Source organism: Cornus florida, unplaced genomic scaffold (assembly GCF_030987335.1).
Source record: "Cornus florida cultivar Cherokee Brave unplaced genomic scaffold, ASM3098733v1 CherokeeBrave_3.0.0_Hap2_Chr09, whole genome shotgun sequence".
NCBI classification, from domain to species: domain Eukaryota; kingdom Viridiplantae; phylum Streptophyta; class Magnoliopsida; order Cornales; family Cornaceae; genus Cornus; species Cornus florida.
The window spans coordinates 54,896,457-54,911,814 of NW_026775579.1; the positions used below are offsets into that span (position 1 = coordinate 54,896,457).

The window sequence follows — 15,358 nt, forward strand, 5'->3', positions numbered from 1 at the left end:
TGCACACCCAGCCGGCCACACTACTCCTGCAAGGACTCAAACCCTCACTGCTCCTACAAGAACACAAACCCTCAATCTTGAAAGGTAGTGATGAAATTAAAACATGAACATGACAGGACACGGTGAGAAAATATATATATATATATATGGGTACGGCTGGTTTATGTCAAAAATAATAAAATAATATATTTTGGTCATTTTATCATGAATCACTAATTTGGAACCTAGTGTTATACATACTAGTGCATGCCGTGTCCAACATAATATATTTGTATATATATACAGATGCAGAACCTCTAAATGCCCTTATACATGTAAAATGAGGGATAATTGACTTTATTAGCCAAAGTATTGAAAGTTTGAACAAGGGATAATTGTGAAGGACCACGCATGCTAAAGACACTATGTCTACTTTGACGTGTTAAAATGGACAAAAGAAAAACAAAACAATTGTTAGAATTATGTTAGGAGTTAGAACTCGAATTAGGAAAAAGTAAAAACAAAGCCTCCATCGCAGTGCATATTAGAAGTCATCATTTTCATGGCCCAGAAGTACCTCCACTACCTTACTCATGGTGGGTCTTGCATCTTTGTCTTGCTGATCTGCACATTGCAAAGCCACTCTAACCAGAAGCTCCATCTTACCCTTGTCATATTCACCATCCATGTTACGGTCGACAATTTCTTCAATCCACGGTGCATTTTCTGTGGCTCCATCCATCTTCTCCCTCACCCATGCGACGAACCGTCTCTGCTCCATCATCCCATTATCATCCATCGTCTGGACACCGATTGGGCCCCTTCCGGTTACCATCTCCAACATAACGATTCCGTAGCTATAAACATCAACTTTGGAGGTGATGGGCAGATTAAAAACCCATTCAGGAGCCATGTAACCTCTAGTACCTCTTATCCTAGAGAAGCTCGAATTATCAATGCCACCTCTATTCAAGAGTTTTGACAGGCCAAAATCTGCAACTTTTGGATGGTAATTAGAGTCTAATAGTATGTTCTGAGGCTTTACATCACAATGTAAAACCCACTCCAAACACTCTTCATGTAAATAAGCTAGACCCTTTGCAGTACCCAACGCGATTTCAAACCTCTTCTTCCAATCAAGAGTATTGGAAGTTAGATTTTCCGCTAAAGATCCATGCTCCATGTACTCATACACCAAAAGTCTGTGCTTTCCCTCCGCACAATAACCCCACGTCTCTATCAAGTTCATGTGATTAAGCCTCCCAATTGTGCTCACTTCTGCTAGAAATTCAGCTTCTCCTTGGCTAGCTTCGCTGAGACACTTGATTGCTGCAACTCTATTGTCAGACAATGTGCCTTTATATACAACACCACTACCTCCTCTCCCAATTTCTACACTGAAATTGCGCGATGCCTTCTTAAGCTCGGCATAGGTGAATCTTTTGAATCCCATAGCGATGTGAAGGTAACCTTTCTCAATTACACCAGAGCCTTCACGGTTTCTATACAATACATACAAAACAAACAAGAAACCAATTATCTCAATTCCTCCACATCCACGGGCAAACCAAAGCATGAACTTCACCGTGACATTTTCATGCTTCTTCGTATAAGTTCTGTCGAGCGGTACTGTAACTAGGCGCGAGCAATCTAACTGGACTTCTTGAACGGTCTTGTCATGGGAGGAAAGATTAGCTCTCGGCAATTTTATATACATAGGGTTATCAAAACCCAGCGAGCGATGCCCATTGAGCAATTGAGTCTTAATGTAACAGAGATAGTAACCATCCTTGCTAAATTTGTATTGGATCCCTTTGCAACTGCAAAGCTGCAAACAGATCTCCTCACACCACTCTAAGGTTTGATTTCGCGAGTACCAAATATCATAGCCATAGAATTCAACATGAGGAAATTTAACAAAGACGACCTCTTCATTGTTGCAAGAGAGATTGAAATCTGGTTCGCAACCATAAGACCAATCTGTGTGATTTCTCATCTTATGTCCCGGTAGGCAATTGCATCTCCTGCCGGTTTCAGCAGTGTAACTGCACAAACTGTTTGCTCCACAAATACCATGAATGACGCATGGGGTAGAGATGGCTTGCCAAGAAATAGTCCAAGCTCTTCTCCTCTCATCTAGACTATATAATCGAATGTTTCCGTCAGCATCAATAGTCATCCTTCTTTTAGGCCCCATGCCCAAATCCACAGATGAGAACTGAAAATCATCGGATGACTTGAAACGGCCATAGGTATCGAGTACTGCAGTTCTACTGTTATTGGAGGCAGACCTTCCAGTTTCCGCTGGTCGCTGCCATGGTTTTGGCCAATAAATGCTGGATGTTTCAAGACCATCAAACCGAAGACGTAGAATGTTATCATCATCAAAATAGAGCTTGTAGAAACCAGAAGAATAACCGCCTTGGCTTCTTGATGAAACGAGTATGGTATCTTTGGTGAGTAGTTGTTGAGGAAGAAGAGTATCTGTTGGCGAATCAAAGCTTTGCCAAAGAATTTTACCCTCCAATGTATGAAGAACAAGATTAGCAGTGTTATAAAGTTGCAATTGCACAGAAGAAGCAGAGGTCGTTTCAGTAGCCCAAAGAGTGAGACGACCAGCATCTGATAAGATAAGATTACCAGTTTTTAATAGGGAGAGCTTTGAGTATCTTCCATTAACTGGTTGGTCTCGGTTTGCCATCCAAACCACGCTGTGACTCCCGTCGTATAATGCTTTACTGAACCACACTGCAAAGCAATAAGCATCATCACCAACGGGATAAAACCCCGCAGAGAATATGCGGTCTGCTGAAATCAAAACGTCGCCTGATTTCTCCACAGAGAGAGATGAGCCTTTCCTCATTGTACTGGGTGTTAAAGATGAAAATGATAAAGATAGGGCCAAGGAAAGACAAATGAATAAAAATGGGGCACTCATATTGGCTTTAGCTGCTTAGAGTTGTAAACGGATTATGAAAAAATGTTGAAGGTTGATCTTAATAAATGTAGAAACATACTTGTTTGAAAGAGAAGGTATCCATGTGATGCATCTATGAGAATGAGATTCAAAGAGTTTACTAGGATTTCTTTTGGTTGACCAACCTATTGGTCTTTTATGATACCAGAAACATTGAAGACTTAGCTATCGTAAAGGTCGCTGTCAAGTTCAATAGATAGCAGCCTCATGATAGGGGGTGGACCAGGAGCATCCAATGAATGCTAAGGTACCAACGAAAATAAGTAGGTGAGACATGCATTATTGTAGTAACAGGTTCTACGCGACAGCGTAGTGAAAGCGTCTCTGACCGTTCAATGCGCCTCTTCATTAGAATGATAGATTCAACTAGACTACAGTGACAGAATCAAGGCGACCCCAATTATATTGCCTCTCAAGGTCAATAAGTTTCGGTCACCTGCCACTCAGGCAAGAAACTAATTTTGGATGTTTGAACAAAGGGAATACTGACCTCAGGTTCCTTCATCTTGGAGAACTTTATGCACTCTCGTCTTTACTTACCTTTAGAAACACTTCAGATTCCCCGGAGCAATTCTTACCCCGCAGGCCTTTACTCGAAGAATTATGCTGTTGAGTCTCGTCTTTACTCTTTACCTTTAGAAACACTTCAGATTCCCCGGAGCAATTCTTACCCCACAGGCCTTTACTCGAAGCATTATGCTGTTGAGTTACTTTCAGCGAATGAAGTCTGGTTCTGCTAACTTAAATCCCCAAGGCCAAACCACAGTAACGCTTAAGGAAAAAAATTTCCCAACTCTTTCTATATATACCTTTGTCCATTCCTTAATCAAATCAAAAGAGGCTTAGCAAACTGATTGTTGAAGCTTTTACATAAAAAAACATAGTATTCGGAAACAGACACAAGAATTTATCAATCTACTTAAATATAAAGAGTCACAAAATAAAAACATCATTAACGATAATAAAATTCAATATTTCTCTTCAAAGTCAACACAAGAAAGGTGTCATCTCCAATCAACCTAAATCCCAACAACTTAATGCAGCTAAAAACTTAAAACAAAATATGCAAAGGAAGAAATACTCATTTGGCTGTGTGAAGTGAAAAAAACCAAGAAGCACGACACTGAAATATTACATGAACACATGGCATTAGATGAAGGGGAAAAATTGGAATGACAAAGTTACCAAACAAAGACGGAAACACATCTAGTAAGAAGAGAACAGAAAAAAAATAAAAAATAAAACCCACAAAATAATAGACATAAAACAAGAGAACTGGACAGTTAATTAATAGAAATTCAAAAGCAAAATTAGAAAATGAAAAAAGAAATAGACATATGAGACAAGACAAATATGCAATTATAGCTCTTCTTTTACACAGTGCTTAAGAGTAGCAACCTTCTGGCAACACTCATAACCTAGTGTGGTCCAGTTAATCCAGGGTGCTACACCCTTAATATGATCATTACTTCAAATTCGCACCTTCATAAAACCCATTACCTGAATATGCAATTGAATTTGTTATTAGATTGAGAACAATGAAAAACAATAATAATAATAAATACACAAAAAGTAAAGTTCTAACAAAAAAAGACAACAGGAGTTGGGAATCTTAAAAAATCAAAAAGTTCAAGTGGATTATTAAATCAAAGAAATCAAAATTCAAGAAACTAAAAATAAAAATAATGGCAACAAAGTACAATAACTATATATGTTGCGTAAAACACGTGCAAGAAATATATTAAGTACATAAATAAATATCCCAAAATACAACAAAATGAAACAATGCAGTGCACCTCCAGTATCAGCCAATTATCCCAGAGGAAGGAAAATTCGGAGGTAGAAGTCCACAACATATTCAATATGTCTGATCTCTGACATGGCATTTTTCGCTTTAAAAAGCACTGTGATATGTCTTCAAAGTAAATGCTTATAACAACTCTAGCAGAACTTTTATGTTTTTAGGTCAGGAAAAACACTGTAGAAGGCACATTTGTCTGATCTCTGACATATTCACTATGTCTGATCTCTGACATGGCATTTTTCTCTTTAAAAAGCACTGTGATATGTCTTCAAAGTAAATGCTTATAACAACTCTAGCAGAACTTTTAAGTTTTTTGGTCAGAAAACAAAACTGCAGAAGGCACATTTGCAACAGCAAGAGAAAAGGCTCATGCATAAGCCACTTTCCTTCATCTTGAGCAATAATTGACTCCATGCCCCAGACTCATTCTTTATATAACAATAAGAAATGGCAACTGGTAAAAGGAAAGCATGGAATGAATGAAGGGGGAAGGAAAAGGTCAGAAATGTATAAATAAATAAAAACCAAAAAAAAATTCTTGTTTGTTAAAATGGGAGGGAAAAGGAAAGAAAATTTTCCCTCCAAGTCTATGCCCACTATTTTCCTGCAACCAACAAGAGGTGAAAACAAGGAAGGGAAGAAAACTTTGCATTTAAGCTCTTGCCATTCTAATGACAACCCTTGTGTTAATATGTAACAATATAGTGGCAAAATCAAGCAACTCATATTTACTTCTTTCCTCATTTCCTTCAGATTCCTCAAGTCACACTAAGACACCTAGGTCTTCTAGAATAAGTGCAAAGGACAGCCTTAGGTGTGGTAGAAATGCATATGAAACATACCTATAATTGGAATAGTTTAAGATATACAACACAAACTAGTCAAAAATATTTTTTTTAAACAAATAGACATTAAGGCATATCAATTTAAAAGGGTTCACTAAATTTAAAAACATATATTCTTTCAATTTGCATATACATTCAACTGAATAAAATGTCATGCAAATGTGAAATTCAAATACTACACAAAATATGCCAACCAATAGAAACTTGACGTAGAAACTTAAAAAGAAATATGATTACAAGTCATCATCTATGAGCTTTAGATCTGCCTCATTATAGGGGCCCCATCTATCATCTAATAAGGTGCTACAGCTGAGCGCTATGACTTGTTAAGTACCTAGGCAACTATGATCCTACTCGAGTAAATTAGAGGGATAAAAGACAAGTTCCTTTTCCTAGGGGTACCTATTACGTCCTTCCTACCTTCCCTTCCCTTCCCGTCCCTTCCAATATGTTATTCCTCACACCAAAGGAAGCATAAATCTTCATCTTAGACTTACCTATCAGTGTCAGGTATGTTTTATATAAGTTTGCCTAAATATCAGGCCTACAAAGATCCTCCCTCCCGCTCCCCTTCCCCCATCCCCCACCCCACTTCCCCTTTTTTAAACTACAGTCAGCAACATCTATAGGTTGGGTTTTCGAGGTCCATACCGCTAAATCAATCTTTACCATGGGTAGTTCCATCAAAATAGACACCAGCACCATCTGGATTTCAAGGAATGTCTGATTTAGAGAAACTGATGCAACATATGCCAACACAAAAACTAATTAACAACAAAAACCATGCATTTGAACCACTAACTTACCCGGAAACATAAAAATAAAAATATGCATTTGAATATAAGGTTTTATTGAAATGACAAAAACTCCTCCCTCCTATTTCTTTAGCAGTGACCAACAACCACAAAAGATCTCTAGAGAGGAAAAGAAGAAACAGAGTAATTATTTAATTGTTGTGAACCAATATAAACCATCAAGCAGCTCATATTCAATCAATAATAGAGAGATATTTTAATTTAAGGCAAAGAATACTTGTTGTGCTCATTTCATTAGTCCACACAACCCAGCCACATCTAGTATACTAACTAAGAGCAGAAGGGGATCTCGTTATGCATTGGTGATTGGCAACAAAAGAAGAGATCATTCAACATTCAAAAAACCATAACAATCAAATAGGAGAAAGAACATGCTAAACATAATAACCTCCAGCACAAATCACACTTTTCACTCGTCTATTTATTTTTTGTTTCAATGTCATTTTTCTTCATTTCATCCAAAAAGAAAAGCAATATTAACCATAACAGAAACAAATATATATAAGCATAATGAACTCTGATAGAGATATCACTCTCTTTAAGCATTTGGACTGCCACCATCAACTAAGTAGTACAAGCACAAACGCATGACATGGACGCGGTATAAGATGGATAAGCGGACACATCGGATCCAAAAAATGTAAGACATAGCCAAGGCATGGACGTGAATATGAGCAGATATCAAGTTTTATTTATATGCATCTACTGAATAAAACAATTACCAAATTTTAATTAATTTTTAGTTTCTACGCTATGGATATATAGTATAGAAAATGGAAGTATGCAAAGATCGTAAAAAACATTATATTATGTATGCTATTACTCTCGGTACTTAGTCAATGTCAATTTTTCTTAAGAAGAAAAGGTTAGACACTTTAAGATGTGCTTCTTCTGTTTTCAAGAATTATTGTATTTTTTTGCAAGATTGTTGGACATGCCCACTTTTAGATGCAATTGCACTTTTAATATTTATGCTGACAGTGTCTAAAGTGTACAAAATAATAAAATTTATTTTAAAATTATGGTGGTCAGATATTTATCTAGGATTGCCTAAAAAGACATGTTCAACACAAATTACGACACCTTTGTAGCCGTTATCGTGCTATTTAGACCATCGATAACATAAACCATCAATGAAAGAATTTCAAACAGCCTGTATTTATTAGAACACACCCACATATAACATATGGAAAATTTTAAGCATTTGAAAATTTGGCCATGGAACATATATGAAGAGAATATATGTATGAACTGCAAGTATATAAGGAATGTTACAAGTCAAGACCTTGCTGGGACAAATACAAAACAATCTACAATGGCAAGATTGTTAGCAACTCATTTAAACGACAACAGTCTGAAATGCAACGATAAACCAAAGCGCTTGTCTACAACAATCAAAATGGAAACAAATTATCTCAAATATTTGGAATCACTATAAAGAGTCATCATTGTGGACAATGTTACTTTTCTTCATTTGATACAGTAATTGGTCTTACATATCATTCTGCAACATACTACAAGCTCACTTCCATTTAGCTCTCCATATGAAGCAATCTAATTTTTTGGTATATCTTAAATTATCAATCTTCCCTAATCATTGGACAGCAGCAATCGATTCGGCATCCGAACCCGACTACGGCTAATCATTGAATCTCCAATAATACTTTTAGTTCTGATAAAGTATATTCACTACATCTCCAACTATACTTTTAGTTTTGGTAAAGCTATAATATCTTACCTATCATTTCACAACAAAATTGATAGCAAATCGCTAAACAAAGAAACAACACTTAAAAGGGGGAAAAACTACAAAGTATCTTCACTACATCTCCAACTATACCTTTAGTTTTGGTAAAGTTTAATATCTTACCTATCATTTCACAACAAAATTGTTAGCAAATCGTTAAATAAAGAAACAACACTTAAAGAGGGGAAAATGAAGCACATTCCTACCAGGATCTCAATATATTTAAAACCCTACACATTCATGTATCAATATTACTAGTATATAACCATTCGAAATCCATAAAAGTACAAACAGATAGCAATTCAAATGACCAAAACGCTAGCATAACACATATAAAGCTATAAAAAAAACCCTAGGAAAGATCAAGATTCAGTTTCGACGGTAGAGTTTTCCTCACTGGCGGTGATGGTGGGAGCCACATCGGAGGACTGCGATGCAGTGTCGCCGTCTGCCGCCGAGCCTGAGGCGGATCTGGACTTGACGAGCTCGAGCATGCGCTTGCTGATCTCCTTGGAGTAGACCTGGAGGATCTCCACGCCGTCGTCGTCGGCGGTGGCGGAAGCGGAGGCGGTCGAGAAGGCCTCGTCCTCGATGCGGCGGGCGGCGGTGGAGGCCTCGTCGTGGGGGATGGTGCCGTAGCGCTTGGAGAGGACGGAAGGGGCGAAGAGGGTTTCGATGAGGCGGTTGATGACGGCATCGCGAGTGCGCTGCGTCGGAGGCCAAATGCTGAATGAAGTGTTCATCTTGCTGAATGATGCGTTCATCTTCTCATGTTGTTGCTGTTCGGTTTCGGCCATTGTTGAGGGTTTTGGTTGTTCTTCTACCGCTGGACTTGTCTCTTCGTTTTTGTCGGTCATTTTGAAAGGATACTAAAATGGGTAATGAGCTAAAATTGTGTTTGGTTGAAGACAGATAAAAGGAGAAGAAAAGAAAGTAAATGGGCAAATTACATAAATGGACAAATTATAATAAAGATATATAATAAATTGAGCGGAAGACAATATTAAAAATAGAAAATTAGCAAATTTGGAGGGGCACAGTAGGAATAATAAGTTTTGTTGTCCTTCCAAGGTCATCTGCACCAGCCTCTCCGGATTTTAGCTCTCTAAAAAAGCCACATCAGCTTTTCCAAGAGCCACGTCAGCAATTCCAAGAGTCACGTCAGCATTTTTCGCTCTCCAGAAACATGTACTTCATTAGGTTATCCGAATTTTCGCTTTCCAAAAAATATAATAATAAAAAAAAATTTAATTTTTTTTAGAGAGATAAATACGCGGTTAAGGAATGATTTGATGGAAAATTTATGAAATCGCTATGCTGATGAAAATGTTTAATTTATGTTACATTTTGTTTTATATTAAGATGTTATGACATTTCGTGTACTAGTATTTATATTATGTAATGGTTTTTTAAGATTAAAAATAATATATTGGAATAAGAAAATAAGTATTACAAAATCTTTAGGGAATAAGTAGATGAATTTGTAATTTTAATTATTTTTTTACAAAAATTTTTTTAAAAAAATATTTATATATATATTTTAAAAAATTATAGCCGTTAAGGCACTATTTGTGTCAGCCAAACAGTGCCTTAACGGCCAAATGCATTATTTGTAATATACATTTAAAATTTAAAGCAAAAAAATAAAAATAAAAACAAATTTTAAGGGGAAAAAAAAAAAAAAGGCTTTTTTAATTTATTTTTTGCCCAAATAAAATTTATTTTTGACAAACAGTGCCTCAACAATATATTTTTTATTTAAAAAATAGAGCTCAAAATAACCTGTTTTTAGGTTTTTTTAAAAAAAAAAAAAATCTGCCAAACAGTGCCTGTTCCAGCAACTGCATAATAAGCAGAAAAAAAAAAAAAAAAAAAAAAAAAAAAAAAAAACCAATCGCGAGTCGGCTCGCTAAATTCCGCGAGCCAAAATGGGCCCTACCAATTTTGAAGAGGCCGCTACACGCCCAAAGCCCTTCTCTCTCGCGGAAATTGGGCTATCAAGAGCCCGGTGCAGGTGCTTAAAGAGTAATCACTTGTTGGTATTTTTTTATAAGGTAAATTACTCTGATCTCTTTTAAGTTTGGACAAATTACATATAGATATTTTTTTTTTTTTTTTTTCATAATTGGTGGTAAATATATGCAAAAAAAAAATAAGAATGAAATTACAGGTGCACAGAGGGCATACCCTCATAAAAGAAAAACAAAACTAGAGCTACTAATAGAAAAAATAAAGCTCCAATCTAGAATAAGGAAATAAATTTAGCAAATTGAAATTAAATCCTGAAGAGATGCGTTTTGAACATCCAGACATTCCATAAGTGTATATCTAGCAACCATATCTGGTGGGCTTGCATAGTTATCATGAAGTCTAGCATTTCGCTCCCTCCAAAGATGCCATAAAGTAGCAACAAACAAAGAATTCAGAATCCTAGAAGATCCATATAACTGTTTCATCCATTGGAATAACTCCCAAACAGTCAACATGACACCAAATTGTTCCGTATCCCACCTGAGTACTTCGCCCATCCAACCCAAAATGATTGAGCATATGAACAAGAAAGAAAGAGATGGTCCCTATCATCTATTCCTTGTTGACAATTAGAACATCTTGAAGCCAAATAAACTTTTCGCTTTTGTAGATTGCACATAGAAGGCAACCTATCCAACATAACAAAAACAGCCGTAACAGACCACCTTGGCCTAGCCTTATTCCAACACAGCCTGAACCACTGCACTTCCTCAACCCCATACTTGCACCTGTCCCAAGCGTTCTTAAAAGAAAAGGATTCTCCTGCCCACAAATATTTTTCATTGTAAGAGTCAAAAAGTGAAGAAACTGTCTAAACGGCAACAAATCAAGTCCCTGAAGCATCTGCCAATTCCAAACTCCATTCTGAATTATTGCGCTCAGTGAAGCATCCCTAGGCAAATTCAAATTTTGTACCATCCTGTGCCCAAATTTAGCTGTAACAGTCAGCCCTGCACACCAAGGGTCTTTAAACAATAGAATAGACCGGCCATTACTTATTTGAAAACCACAATGTTGTAACATCATCTCTCTGACGGCCACCATTGTTTTCCATATAACTGAGTTAGACATTCTTGGAACCACAGCCCAGTAATTACAATTAGGAGTATATTTATGTTTGAACCAAGAGATCCATAATCTATCTTTGCTAGTTAAGAAGTCCCAAACCAGCACACATTTGGAGGCAACCTGAATGTCAATCAATTTTCGAATACCCAAACCTCCTTCTTCCTTAGTTCTAGTAATCATAGCCCACTTCAAAAGATGTAACTTCTTTGCATGCTCCTTACTACCCCACAAATAATCCCTACACATCTTCTGTATTTGGTTAATCACAGCCATAGGGATATCAAAAATAAAGCACCAATACTGAAAAATAGGAGTGATTACAGCTTTAATTAGTTCCAGCTTCCCTGCTACAGATAACAAATTGGAATTCCAACAGAAAATTTTGTTAGCAATGTTGTCAATTAGATCCTTGCAGTGAGACTTCTTTAAACCAGTTGAGTAGAGAGGAAGTCCTAAATATTTAATAGGGAATGATTCCTCCTTGTATTGCAGAACCTCCAACAGACCAGACTTTCTTTTGACTGCTCTAGAAAAAATCACACTGCTCTTTAATGGACTCACTTGCAAACCAGTAACAGCCTCAAATTTCTTGAAAATACTAGCCAACACTCGGGCATTATGAATTGTAGCCTTACATGCCACCATAAGATCATCAGCAAAAAATATATGACATAAATGAGGCTTGAAAGTTTTGATAGAATTGATAACTGCAAGGTTTTTTTTCTGAGCAGCTTTAGCAATGAAGGTAGAAAGACACTCTGTGACTAAAGTAAACAACAAGGGGGATAATGGACACCCTTGTCTAAGACCTCTTCCAGGCTTGATAAATCCTTTAGGAGATCCATTAAGCAGAATGGAATATCTAGTAGATTGAAAAATAGCAGCCACCCAATTGATCCACTTATTACTGAAACCATAGAATCCCAAAGCCTTTAACAAAAATTCCCAAGAAACTAAACCATAGGCCTTTATAATATCAACTTTCAGAGCCATAGAAGGATGCTTTGGATTATTAAAATCCCTAACCATATCGTGAGCTATAATTAGAGCATTTTGAATCCTTCTTCCTTTAACAAAAGCACACTGCTCCACCCCCACCAACTTAGGAAGACTCAAAGCTAACCTATTAGCCATGATTTTAGTGATGATCTTGTATACCAAATTGCATAAAGCAATTGGCCTAAAATCTCCAACCTTAGAGGCATTCCCAATCTTTGGTAATAACATAAGAAATGAGCTACTAACCCCCAAAAGCATAATGCTGAAGTTAAAAAAGTATTGAACTGCAGCCACTACATCCTTGTCAATCACTTGCCAAAACGTTTGATAAAACCTTGCAGGGAAACCATCAAGACCAGGAGATTTATCCAGATGAAACCCCATCACCACATCCCTGACTTCTTCATATTGAATAGGAGCATCTAACCTGAAATTATCATCTGCTGATAGAGTATGTCTAGGAACAAAATCACCAACCTGACTATCCACCTGTTTAGAGAACAAATTCTGATAATAATCCACAAATCTCTGACCTATATCTTGCGAATCCTTAAGAATTTGACCATCTGCACTCTCAATGCTAGTAATGGCATTAAAGTTCCTATGCTGCTTTATTTTCTGATGAAAAAAGGCTGTATAACTATCATTATCCTTTAACCACAAAGTTTTAGATTTCTGTGCTAACAGGATTTCTTGATCAGAAATAGAGGCCTCATACTCTTCTCTCAATTTATACTCGGCCTCAAAGAGACTTTCAGAAGGATTAACCAAAAGATGTTGCTGAAGATCTTCAAGTTTCTGAGTAGATTGCAGAACCCTCTCCCCTATATCCCCATATATGTTTTTATTCCAATTTTTTGTAGCTATCTTAACCTATCTGAGTTTCTTGATCAACCTGTGCATAGGAGATCCAAAAACCTCCATTTGCCAAGCATGTTCAACAAGAGGAAGCACAGCATCTTTAAGGCACCAAATTTTCAACATTTTAAAAGGCTTAGGTCCAGTTGCAAAATTCTTTGATACTTGCACCAAAATCCCATAGTGATCAGAGCTCTTTGCTGCTGAATACGTCATCTTTGTACTAGTAATCTGATTCAGCCAGTGATTATTCAAGAAAACCCTATCAAGCTTTACACAAATTCTTTTAATTGCCCTTTGCCTATTATTCCAGGACCATTCACCATTAATTGCTGAGATTTCCAACAATTCTGCATAAGCAAGAATTAAACTCATCCAACAAACTTTGAGAAACTTTTTTACCTCCTTTCTTATCTCCATGAAAACGAATAGCATTCCAATCTCCAAGAGTAATCCATGGTCCCATAGCTATTGTAGAGTAATAAATGATGTATTTCTATAGCAACTTCCTATCTACAGCCCTATTTGCAGCATAAACAGGAGTGCAAAAAAAGAATTCACCAGAATTTAACAAAGTAACTTGCGACAACATACATTGATCTTTTATATCAAGTGCTTTAACATCCAGCACAACCGGATTCCACCCTACCCAGATTTTCCCCAAACCATGAGCTTCGTAATTATTAATCCAAAACCAATTAGGCATAACCTTTTTTGAAATAGAATTAAAAGAACCAGCTTTCACCCTGGTTTCAAGCAAGCAAACAAACTGAGAGGAATTATTGGTTATCCATTTCCTCACCTCCTTCTGTCTTCGAGTCTTATTTAAGCCTCTCACATTCCAAGCCCCAATCATTGGGAAGAAGATGAAATATGGGACACAAGTCCCACTTTGCTTCTAGTTATCCTAGATGAAACACCAATCCCAGGCTTCTTTGGAATCTTACTTGCATCTTCCTTATGTATCGACTTAGGTTCCCAGTAGAACTTAAATCATTCTGAATCGCAGCCCTAGCATCTGTATTATCCTGTACCTTTTCTTGTTCCTCACTTGATTTGAATCTAGCTGCAGAAGAAACAATATCCAATCCCACTGGAGAATATATCTCCACATCACTTGTAATCTCAACCACCTTTTCATTTCTCTGCACTTCAACTATATTAATACTCTTATTTGAGTGGATCACCACTAACTACTTTACCTGGTTTGTAAGTTGGATATTCTCCTCCACCACTGGTTCCACCTTATTAGGATCATTATCTTCCTTGTCTGATAAAGCAGCAAAGGAATTTGAAACTTGCACAAGTTTGGGGGACGCTGATGCATGTGCTCTTGCTGGCATTTCATCAATCACTTCATCTATAGCAATGAGCTTACCCTTGTTCTTCATTACCCACTTATCCACACCCTTTTTAGGTTTCATCTGTAGAATTTTCAGAGGGAATCTGTCCTCCAAGTGATCAACTTTTTTGCATAAGTCGCATAGCTTTGGTTTCCATTCATATTCCAGATCAATGAAGTAGTCACAACTGTGAATATCTACAACCATTGTCTCAGGTAATACCTCTTTAACCCCCACTTCCACCATGACGCGGACATAATCACCCTTATCTCTATGTAAGTCTGGATCATCCATATAGATAGGTTTCGAGAAGTTTGAACAAACCTTGGACACTGATTCTTCATTATGGCAATGTACAGGAAGATTATGTATTTTTAGCCAAACTGGAACCGATTCCAAAACTTCCTTAGGCAAATTGACATTCTTATCCCATTGTTTAATTATAATCGGCCTGCCTTTAAATGTATGAATCCTAGATAACGTCTGCATGACCTCTTCTTCTGAATCGAAATGAACAATGAAGAAATTATCTTTCAAGTAAACCACTGTTACTTTCTTGGCCCATCAGTTCTCAACAAAACCTTTAAATCGATGATAATAAGGCCTTTTCCCCATCACATAACCGATCACTGAGTTTTTCCAATAGAAAATCTCCTTTGCAACATCCTTTTTCTATGATAGACACCTTGGCGCCGTGGATCTCACGATGATATGTGAGATTTGTGAAAGATTTCGAAGAACCAGAAGAAAAAAGATTACACCATGAAGAGGGTGACGTTTGAGTAGGTGAAGAAGAAGAAGAGAGGTTAAGGTTAGAAATAGGAGAGTTAGGTTTAGAAAGAGAAGAGGTAACTGGATTAGGGTTAGGAGACCGGCCCTGAGAACCTGCCGG

General features: G+C 37.0%; 3 protein-coding genes across 3 annotated transcripts; all 3 read right to left on the reverse strand.

The window, feature by feature from the left end:
- Window positions 1-313: 313 nt before the first annotated feature.
- On the reverse strand, window positions 314-6,130 carry LOC132273979 (putative receptor protein kinase ZmPK1). The gene has a single exon (XM_059775106.1). The coding sequence runs from the start codon at window positions 2,915-2,917 to the stop codon at window positions 524-526; it is 2,394 nt and encodes a 797-aa protein (XP_059631089.1). The 5' UTR covers window positions 2,918-6,130; the 3' UTR covers window positions 314-523.
- Window positions 6,131-8,348: 2,218 nt separating this feature from the next.
- On the reverse strand, window positions 8,349-9,066 carry LOC132273981 (MFP1 attachment factor 1-like). The gene has a single exon (XM_059775107.1). The coding sequence runs from the start codon at window positions 9,022-9,024 to the stop codon at window positions 8,530-8,532; it is 495 nt and encodes a 164-aa protein (XP_059631090.1). The 5' UTR covers window positions 9,025-9,066; the 3' UTR covers window positions 8,349-8,529.
- A 1,684-nt stretch (window positions 9,067-10,750) lies between these two features.
- LOC132272631 (uncharacterized) lies at window positions 10,751-14,955 on the reverse strand. The gene is made up of 6 exons (XM_059773737.1): window positions 14,326-14,955; window positions 14,071-14,268; window positions 13,718-13,832; window positions 13,526-13,591; window positions 13,184-13,473; window positions 10,751-13,063 (listed from the first exon to the last, which is right to left on the reverse strand). Exons 1-6 carry the CDS (start codon window positions 14,953-14,955, stop codon window positions 10,751-10,753), a joined length of 3,612 nt encoding a protein of 1,203 aa, XP_059629720.1.
- Window positions 14,956-15,358: the final 403 nt, after the last annotated feature.